Source organism: Octopus bimaculoides, chromosome 25 (genome assembly GCF_001194135.2).
Source record: "Octopus bimaculoides isolate UCB-OBI-ISO-001 chromosome 25, ASM119413v2, whole genome shotgun sequence".
NCBI classification, from domain to species: Eukaryota; Metazoa; Mollusca; class Cephalopoda; order Octopoda; family Octopodidae; genus Octopus; species Octopus bimaculoides.
The window spans coordinates 29,528,772-29,539,192 of NC_069005.1; the positions used below are offsets into that span (position 1 = coordinate 29,528,772).

A 10,421-nucleotide genomic window follows, 5' to 3' on the forward strand; every position below is an offset into this window, starting at 1 on the left:
GTTTTTGAGGGCCGCTTGTATACGGACAGAATTGAAAGCATTTAGCTTTCTCATGCTATTATCACAATAATGAATGATCGTGGATTCAACAGGAAATATTACTGTTGCAAAAACAGTAATATCTTTCTTTTTTACTTTTCATTACAATCTTTAATTTTTGATTAGAATCTTAAAAATGTTTAAATAAACCCGTTTCATGAAAGTATCAAGCGGGCTGCAAGATAAAAGTCTGCGGGCCGCATGCAGCCCACAGGCCTCAGGTTGACCAGCCCTGCTCTACAGACTCACTCGAGCAGCTAGAAACAGCAGCCAAGTCTCCCAAATGACATGCAACTCTCTTAATCTCTTAGCATTCAGATTTATTTATCAAATGTCATGCTTATTTATTCATATTGTTTTGAATTAATCATGGATTATCTTGTAGATTCAAGATTTCAATGGTGTGGTTGTATATTTTTAGAATGACATTGTAGGAAAGGTGCGAGAGGTTGGATCTGGTCAGTTCTAACAAAAAACAGGTAGAATATTTGGGCCGGATATCAAAAGGGTTAATCAGGCCTTGTTGACCTGGGGCTAAACAGCAACTCCTTTGAAGATAGACACAACAAAACTGGTATCCAAGCATGGATACAGTCCACTTGGTGAAACTAGAAAAAGAGCACTGGTGACCACCTCCAATGGATTACAGCAATGGAAATATGAGTGAATCAAATTCAATTGCCATTTAATGTTATGTACACCAGGAACTGTTGTTTGCTCCACATAAATAAGAAGGAGGAGACTGGATCAAAATGATAAAAGTGGAACACTTCCTGTACATTAGGAAACTTGATAAAATCTTAAAAAGCAGAAAAAGCTCAAAATGTTGTCATTGCTAAGCTTCTGCCATTATTGCAGGCTAACATATCAGTGATAAATTTCAACTGACATCCTTGACTGTAGATCTATATCTCTGGTGCTGAAATTAGCCTAGTTTCCAGTTGCATCTACTTCAGCAGGTGTATTTTTAAACCAGGATGTCTAGTTTAATCCTTTCGTGATCATATTTCTAACGAAACACACAGTCTCAGCATTTCAATTTTGAAAAAATATCAAGAATTTAGAGATTTTACGGAAACAACTGGGTTTTTTTTTTTTGGAGGGGTGGGGGTCATCATTAAACTGATGTTTGGAACATAACAAAATAGTTCAAACAATAAATTATGATGGAAGGTTTTGAGTTAGGGTTAGGACGGAAGGTTTTGAGTTAGGGTTAGGATGGAAGATTTTAGGTTTTGATGGAAGGCTTTAAGTTTTAAGGTGCATGTGAAGGTTCATGGCCCAGTGGTTAGAGTGTCGGGCTCACAATCGTGAAGTAGGGAGTTCGATTCTTGGACCAGGCTGCATGTTGTGTCCTTGAGCAAGACACTTTATTTCACATTGCTCTAGTTCACTGAGCTGTAGAAATGAGTTGTGATGTCACCTATGCCAAGCTGTATCAGCCTTTGCCTTTCCCTTGGGTTACATCAATGGCACGGAGAGGGAAGACTGGAATGCATGGGCAACTGCTGGTCTTTCATAAACAACCATGTCTGGACTTGTGCCTTGGAGGCTAACTTTCAAGGTGCAACCCCATGGTCATTCATGACTGAAGGGGGAGGGGGTCTTTAACCCTTTAGCATTCAGATCATTCTGTCAAATGTAATCCTCATTAATTCACATTGTTTGGGATTAATCACGTATTATCTTGTAGCTTGGAGATTTTAACGATGTAATTCTTTATTTTTAGAATGACATTGTAAGGTAGGTGTGAGAGGCCACTTGGAATGTAAAACATGTAGACTATTTGGTTCAGATATGGCCGGTTCGAATAACAAAGGGTTAAAACAAATGTTCTATCATAGAATGAGAAGCAGTCTTGGGTGGTTCGGCATCAAAACGGTTAAGTATCAGAAGAACTACATTTGTTCCCATTATCCCTATTTGAATAGGGTCAGACTTTTCTCAGGCCATGTCTGTCAGTGGTACAGAGATCTAATAATAATATTGCATTTAGAGAAGAAGAAAAAAATGATACCCACAAGTTTTTAATGTACATAACACAAAGGTCAATGTTTCAACAACAGTATTAAGACCTCTTCTATTGTAATCACTATTTTAAATGAAATTTAAGCATTATGAAATATTTCACAACTACTTTACAGGGTGGTTCGGAAATGTTTTGCAATACAATTTTTATGCATCTTAATCCTGGATTTTCCTAAATGAAAGGCCTAACATTTTAAGCACTTCCACTTCAACACAGTCTAGTGTCATTAACTACTACTACTACCATTGTTTTACTTTGAGTAACTTCCGACTAATGTATCACCAAATTTTCCCTATACAATTTGGGCGTGTGGCCCACTAACATTCATGTCACCACACAGCACAGTTATCTTTCTTGGATGAGTCAGATGACAGCCCACTACGCCATGAGGAACTGATGTGCTGAAGTGAATTACTGATTTTTAAAAATATAATCGAACACTTCACAAATCTGAATTAATTTTTAACCAACTTGTGAAACATTATCATTTTGTACACAAGTATGATTAACATCTTTAGCATCCCGATTATTCTGTCAAATGTAAGACCCCCTTTGGTCATGAATGAACAGAGGATTGCACCTGGAAAGTTACCCTCTGAGGCACAAGTCCAGACAAAGTTGTTTATGAAAGACCAGCAATCACCCGTGCCTACCAGTCTCCCCTCTCCATGCCACTGATGTTGTCCAAGGGAAAAGCAAAAGGGGCCGATACAGCTTGGCACCAGTGACGTTGCAACTCATTTCTACAGCTGAGTGAACTGGAGCAACATGAAATAAAGTGTCTTGCTCAAGAACACAAAACACAACCCGGTCTGGGAATCAAGCTCGCTAGCCACTGAGCCATGTGCCACCTTCACTAGAGACCTTACTAGACAAATTACATATTTCTAGCTTACCTAGCAAGTCTTAACCCTTCAGCATTCAGATTATTCTGTAAAATGCGATGCTTATTTATTTGCATGATTTTCATCTATCTCAAAGCTTCAAGATTACAATGATATGAGGTTATATTTTCGGGATAACATTGTAGGGTAGGTATGAGAGGCAAAACCTAGCAGTTTGGACACAAAACAAGTAGAATATTTGGGCCAGATATGGTCAGTTTAAATGCATAAGCATTAAGTGTTCTTTTATTATTATTATTAATTACCTCCGCCTTAGCAAAGGTGGAGGTATTGTTTTCAGTTGCATTTGTTTGTTTATCCATGGATAAGATATCAAGAACCGCTGGATGGATTCGGATAAGACTTTCAGGGATGTTTGGCCCTATGACTGGCACAAACGGATTAGATTTTGGGATCGATCCAGTACCGGACAAGGATTCTGGATTATTTTTCCTGTTTTTTTTACTTAATTATTGAGAGCGATCGGGTTCATTTTTAGTACTCTCGTTTGTGAGAGCAGTTGAGTTTATTTCAGATATTCTCATTTTAAAAATCATCTCTGGGTAATTGTTGAGAGGACATTAGTGTTGCCTTGGCAGAGGTTTGTGCTCTCTGAGTGCTCTTGTTGTTGTTGTTATTATTATTATTATTATTATTATTAGTTTGGTGCTTATAATGCCTAGTGGCATTAGACTTCAAATCTCAGCAGTTTAATGCCACCTTCCATAGGTTCTGCAATGAAACCCATGTCGTCCTCATACAGTAACTTTTTATAGGGCTCTGGCTCAGACATTGCTTGTTATCAGCTTGCAAACTTCAAAAACTTTGGTCAACTCGAAACTCCATCTTCTGGTCTACTTTTAGTTCTAAACAGCTCTCATGAGCTAAAATTCAAAAGTCACACTAATTGTCAAAAACTGTTGCTTATGAAGTAGACATTAAGCAGGACTTACCTTTTCTCTGACGTTTTCAAATGAAGATGGCGACACTACAGAAAAACAAACCAAAAAGACATCTGTCTGGGGGTAGCTGAGGGGTCTTAGCCTATCGTAGTCTTCCTGACCAGCAGTATCAAACAATCCTAAAGTGTAAGGCTCACCTCCAATCATTACTGTTACTGCATAGTTATCAAACACCTAGAGAAAAGGAAAAAAAAAAAAAAAAAAAAAAAAAAAAAAAAAAAAACATAATTAAAGTTAATTAACATAGTTAAGTGTTCAATATAAATGTAATTATATTAGTTTAAGTGTTTCTATAGAACAGAACTCTCACCATTCAAATTTCCAACCTAATAGTCCAAAACCATGTTTTTCATGTCACAGAAATGAAATATTATATTAAAGAGAAGGAATGATAGGTTGAGAAAAATTTATCAATCTGGCAGAACCCTCCCCACACATACACATATCCTGCCACCACTGTTATCTATCTAACTTAGCACGAGGAAGCATTATGGATGAAATTTGATAAAAGGAAGCAGTGTAAAAGCCAACCAAATGGAATGTATCTGTTCTCGGATAATAGGCTTAATCTATTTAGCTTAACATTTCCACCTGTCTCTTCCTTTGAGTACCTTAAACAGAGCCTATTGCAAATATCTGAACTAGGCCTTGGGTCTCAGGTTAATAAAATATCTTAATGCACAGTTTTCAACTTGCATTAACCCTTATGTCATGGGGGTTTTTTTTCTCTTCCCACCAATCTTCAAAACCCCGAGAACCACTCAGTGTGTTTGATTTAGATATTAACCTTGGCTTTTTCTAGCAGCGTACATTTTTGGGCATGTCTTTAGACCATGGGGTTTGAATAATTGGGACTTAATTGAAAGGAAACATTAACTAATGCACATCAATCCTAACTATTGTTATTTTTCATTTAACAAGAATAATTGCACATCTTAACTATAAGCAGCATGTAGATAAGACCTTTATGTTTTACACAACAAACAAGAATAAACCAAGTCTTCAGATTCTTCTATCTATATTTGCAGTCTTTCACTCAAAATGTCTCCACAGAGTTCTCAGTCTTAAATGGAAATTTAACCAATGTTTCAATTGTAAGCCAATGTTTATTAATACCTTTTAGTTTTGTTCTTTAGTCTCTGAAAACAGACAACCATTATAAAGGGTCTCTTAGGACAACATGCAACAGAAGCAGCACTGACTTCAATTTTACCTTAAACAAAATTTATTCACTTCAGAACTTATCAGTTTCCATGACCTCCACTGATACCATACTTGCTACCAGTTCCATCAACACACAGGAAATTCTGTGAAATATCACAGCTAAATTTACCCCAGTCCGTTTCAGAGTCAGAAAGGAAACAAAAACCACTCATTTAGCTGGTAGAATTGGTGATAATGTTTAGCTTGCTGAGGATTCTTTAGAATTTAACAGGAACCCCACCAACTTGAAAGAAATTGCTGTGTTGACTTTAACCAAAAATGTAATACAGAACATGAATTTGTGTACTTTTTGCTACAGTGGTAGCACAACAATCGACTAAAAATACTTTGAATTAACTGGATAGATCAAATTGCACAGGCACATACATAATATATGGTCTTTGATCCATCAATTCCATGCACAATAAACTTTCTTTGATCCATCAAAAATACGCATGATAAATTCTCTTTGACGTAGAAAATAGATTATCGATAAATAACCTAATATATTCTCTTTGATCCATCAATAGCATATACAATTGATTCTCTTTGATCCTTAATGGCTAGGTAGAAAATAAATTGAAAGAGATCACAAACCATTTAAACCCCCAGTCTTGTATATTAGATTTCATGTTTGTCAATAGAGAGGTGGGGGAGGTGTGTGTGTATACTTATAGCGTTAAGTACACTAGGAAACAAAACTATATTACTTACAAATATTTTGTTTAATGTCCTGTTTGCTTCCCAGTATATTCAGATGTGTATATATAAACAACTATTGTCTACAAAATGTTTATAGTATTGAGCATACTTGTATGAAGTACTTTTGAATGAAATTATTGAAACACTGGTATGGCATAAGATTACTTACACACACACATGCACAGCTGCTGAAGAAGGTTATGGCCATGTGATGTTTATGCCAAGATATTAAGCCTCATGGTAGAACTGACAAAGGTCTGAGATGATTGGCACATTACTGTACTCAAGCAGACTTGTCTGTCATGGACAAAGTGAAGTCCTAAAAGCATTATGGCTGTGTCCATACACTGACCAGGCCCAATAACCAATCTGTCCCTGTCAAGTTTTCCCCATCTCATCTTCCTAACGTCTATTCCTCTTCTATCAATGGCACTATTTTGCACATATTCCACCCCCTTTGTGCCATGAGTTCTCCACCCCCTTCTCTTGCAACCATTTCTTTTGACACCCCCCTCTTTTTCCCAATCCCCCTCTCCTGCTTCTCACTTTATTTTCACTGGTCACCCCTTTTTTGTGCAGACACCATTCGTTTGTCTCCACTTAGAATTTCCACACCTCATCTTTACACCCTCATGTATCTGCTATCACGTAACTGGATGTGGCCAGTTTAAACATAAAACAGGTAGAATATTTCGGCTGGATACTAAAGGGCTAAATATCATAATATCATTTTAACCCTTTGTCTGTCCTGTGTACCATGCCCCATGTACCACCTGACAACCAGTATTGGTTTGTTTACATCCCAGTTCAACAAAAGAGACCGATAAAATAAGTACCAGACCCCTCTCCCCCCCAAAAAAGAACAACTAAGTACTGTGGTTGGTGCTCCAGCATGACAGCCCAATTACTGAAACCAGTAATATAAAAAATGGAATTATAACTGTTGTAAATGCCTGCAAACAGAAATGACACCAAAAATATCTAAACTTCAATACTGCAATATTTCAATACCCTAACTACAAACCAACGAGAGATCCTTTTCTGAGAGAGTAAAAAAAAACCTTAAATCACACACTACAGTCTCAAGTTACTGAATGCTATAATTTTCTCTAGCTTTACTTAAAAAAAAAAAAAAAAAAAAAGTGCTCATGGGGCTGGGATAACTTCGATTATAGGTCAATTCTCCAATGGATGACCAAAGGCTAAACAGACCGACCGACTCACAAAAGAAATATCTTATGCAGATATGTTTATAAAGTTATTAAGAGGAGATACCACACATGCATTGTCTGCTACACATACGTGAACCCCCTCTTCCTCCATCAAATGCTTCACTTATAAATAATACAAGTTTGAATTATTCTGAATTATAGAGATACTGACTCTAGTTGGCCTACGTAGGGGTGGAGAGAGAGAGTATTTCAGAAAGATATTTTATAAGAGACAAGCTAGCTTTAACAGACAGACTGACTATGTATCTGTCTGTCCTGCTTTTTAAAGCTAGGGTGTGAAGACTGACAACGACTGCTACTACTTATAATGGGGGTAAACTAACTACCAACCTAACTAGGTTAGTCTGATATTAAGTAGTTTTTCAGTTCTCCTGGGAGGACAGCATTCAACAGTCAATTAAGACTTTTTCTTTTTCTTTCCCTTTCAGTAGAAAACTTATATTAAGTTAATTGATAGACATTCCTGAGTTACTCGTCAACATCAATAACATTACTATTAAATACTATAAGAGATGGCCTGGTTTTTTCTTTAGTCAACATCTCACTCAAGTGAAGACAGATTGACTGGGCGAGTGTGCGAATATTAAAGTAAGCCAGTTTAATAACTACATTCAAGTTTAAAAATAGAGAGAGAGAGCTTTTCTAGCTGTTTAGATCAGGGATAGATTGAGTAAACTAAAATACAATCTAGCTGGGAACATCCCTTCTTTTTAGGAACATCTAGAACTACAGCGTCCAATGTGTTCTTTATTTAAGATGGTAGGTTCTGACTTGAGGAAGAGTTGGCTGCTATTTCTAGTTGGTTGAGCGACTATTTAGAGTAGAAGACCCCTTGTTGGTTTGAATTTTCTAAGTTTGTAGTACATATGTATTAAGGATTTTGTCAAAATTGGAAATTAGAAACAAAGAAGTAAAATAAAATAAAATTTCCATATTTGTAGGACAGATGGAAAATATGGGGCATTTACCAGTAACCAGAAACTTATATACTGAACTTTGAGAAAAAGAGAGAGATTATTCTTTTAAGTAATAACATGCATTTTTTTTAATTAGAAATATTTGAAGATGATGATGATAATAACAACCTAATTGATAGAATATTTCTTGGTAAAAAAGTCCTAAAATTTTCTTTAAAAAAGAATCAGTAAACAGCTAAATTCTAAATATAGTTTGAAATTTTGGATAACTTTTGTGCCGAGAAGGGGGGAGTAACATCGAGATTATTGTGTGTGTGAGAGAGAGAAAAGTTTTTATATCCAAACCCTAGAACAGTTTTGCTATAAAATTTCTGCTGACACAGAAGAAGACCACCATTAGTTTCTGCATCCTGTAGTTGTGCAGTTAACTATCTAAATTTTAAACAAACCTCGATTCCCAAGTTACAGACAGCTGAATTACCAGCCCACCCAGAGAAGACAGCAGATAGGAAGAAATTAATATTTTAATTAGTTTACGTAATTAGTGACATGTGATCTCCACAGAAAATTCAATAACAGAGCAACTTTAATATCCGAGAGAAATGACTACCACCACCACCACCACCACTATTACTACCACTACTATGAAGTAGTGGTACCTAGCAGATGGATGCTCCAAGATAAGCTGATTCAAGGGTAGAGAGTGAGGTGGGGTGTCAAAAACATACACCAGAAAAATGCTGTGAAATTGGTCAGGTCCTTTCAACTACATTAACTGATAGAAATATTCAACATTTTAATGTAGAAATTCATAAAGTTTCACAAATTTTTCTGTATACAGTAAAGTGTGTGTGTGTGTGTGTAATCAACTTAACGAGTAGCAGAAAGGAAGGCAGCTTTTATATCTTCCATCAATTAGGCCAGAGAAAGGACAATCGAATTAGTGTGTAAGAGTGTGTGTGATGCAAGCAACTGAACTGCAGTAGCCTTCCCAAAAGATAGCTTCTCTCCAGCGCCTTATCTGTTCCTCCAAAGAATTTCTCTTGATAACAGACCTATTACACTGGCACCAATCATACCCTCCTACCACAATGCACAGCCTATATATATATATATATATATATATATATATATATGACTAAGGTTTAGAGATTTATAAATAGCCAAAATAATGTAATCAGTTTATTTCTATAAATATAAAATATCTAAATTTTACCCTCAACTAAGGCCTAACTGAATTCTTTTGTTTTTAAATCTACAGAAAGCTAAACGGTTTTATCATTTGAGTCTTAAAAAGGTAAAGTATAATATTTTAGGAATTGGTAGAAGAAATTCAAATTAAAAAACATTACCTAACATGATTAATTAAGCAATTAACATTGAACAATATTTTTTTTCTTTCTTCTAAAGTTATTCCTGGAAGGTGAGTAATGGCCATGATCTTTGGAAGACCTTCTTCTCAGACTGGTTTAGGAACTGGAACATTGAGGGGCCAAATTCTAATTTATGTGTGTTGCGGTTTGCTATCAATAAATAAATAAATACTATAGAGCCTAGTGCATTGATTTGCCCTACAATGTTGCAACTATAATGGCCTGTTTCATGGATCTGATTGGTCTTGTACCACCACCTTTTAGGCACATCCAGCCTACCCGTCTCCCTCATCTCTTGCCAACATCATTTCTCCTCCTCTTCGACTCTACACTAACCACCAGCCCCAGTATGTCAGAACCTTCCGCACTGCTTATGTTTTTCCAATATGTGTTGACCTACAACAGTTTAAAACAGATCAACTTTATTGATCCAACTGAACTGGTCTCAGAGAGCCTGTAAAGGACCATGGACTGTGCCCCTTCCACTGGACTCAGAGAAATAAAAATCCCATTCAAAATGTTATGAAAGGATTAATGTTTACATGAACTATAATCCTATCTTTTACTGGTTTCATTCAGGCTGCAGCTGTGTTGGGGCAGTGCCCCAAAGGGTGTGGCCAAACAAATTGACCTTAGTACTTTTTTCTAAGCCTACCTATTCTATTGGGATCCTTTTTGCTAAACTAAGTTGCAGAGTGGCAAACACACACACACAAAAGGTTTATTTTGAGTTTCCATCTACCAAATTCATTCACAAAGGTTTAGTTGACTCAGTGCCATAGTAGAAGGCACTTGCCCAAGGAGTCACAGAGTGGGACTGAACCTGGAACCAAGCTTCTCACCATGCAGTCAATGCCTGCACCCTGCTGTCAAATGCTGAAGGGAAAAAAAAAAAAAGAAAATTTACTATTTCAAGTTGATTTTCTGCAGCAAGTTCTTTTAGCTGGAGGCAACAAGAAAAAGAAACTGGATCCACAAAGCAGATAAGGAGGACTAAATAAAAAAAAAGTTCTGGGAGGTAAGGAACTGCAATGAGTCATCAGCCATTCATAGAGATGTGAAAACTTAACACTCCTACAT

General features: G+C 36.5%; 1 protein-coding gene across 1 annotated transcript in view; it reads right to left on the minus strand.

Moving 5' to 3' along the window:
• The window catches only part of LOC106879373 (cdc42 homolog), a 66,542-nt gene that overhangs the window by 4,825 nt on the left and 51,296 nt on the right, over positions 1-10,421 (minus strand). Inside the window, exon 3 of the mRNA XM_014928898.2 lies at positions 3,906-4,088. Coding sequence (XP_014784384.1) covers positions 3,906-4,088 — 183 coding nt within the window. The remainder of the gene's footprint in view (positions 1-3,905; positions 4,089-10,421) is intronic.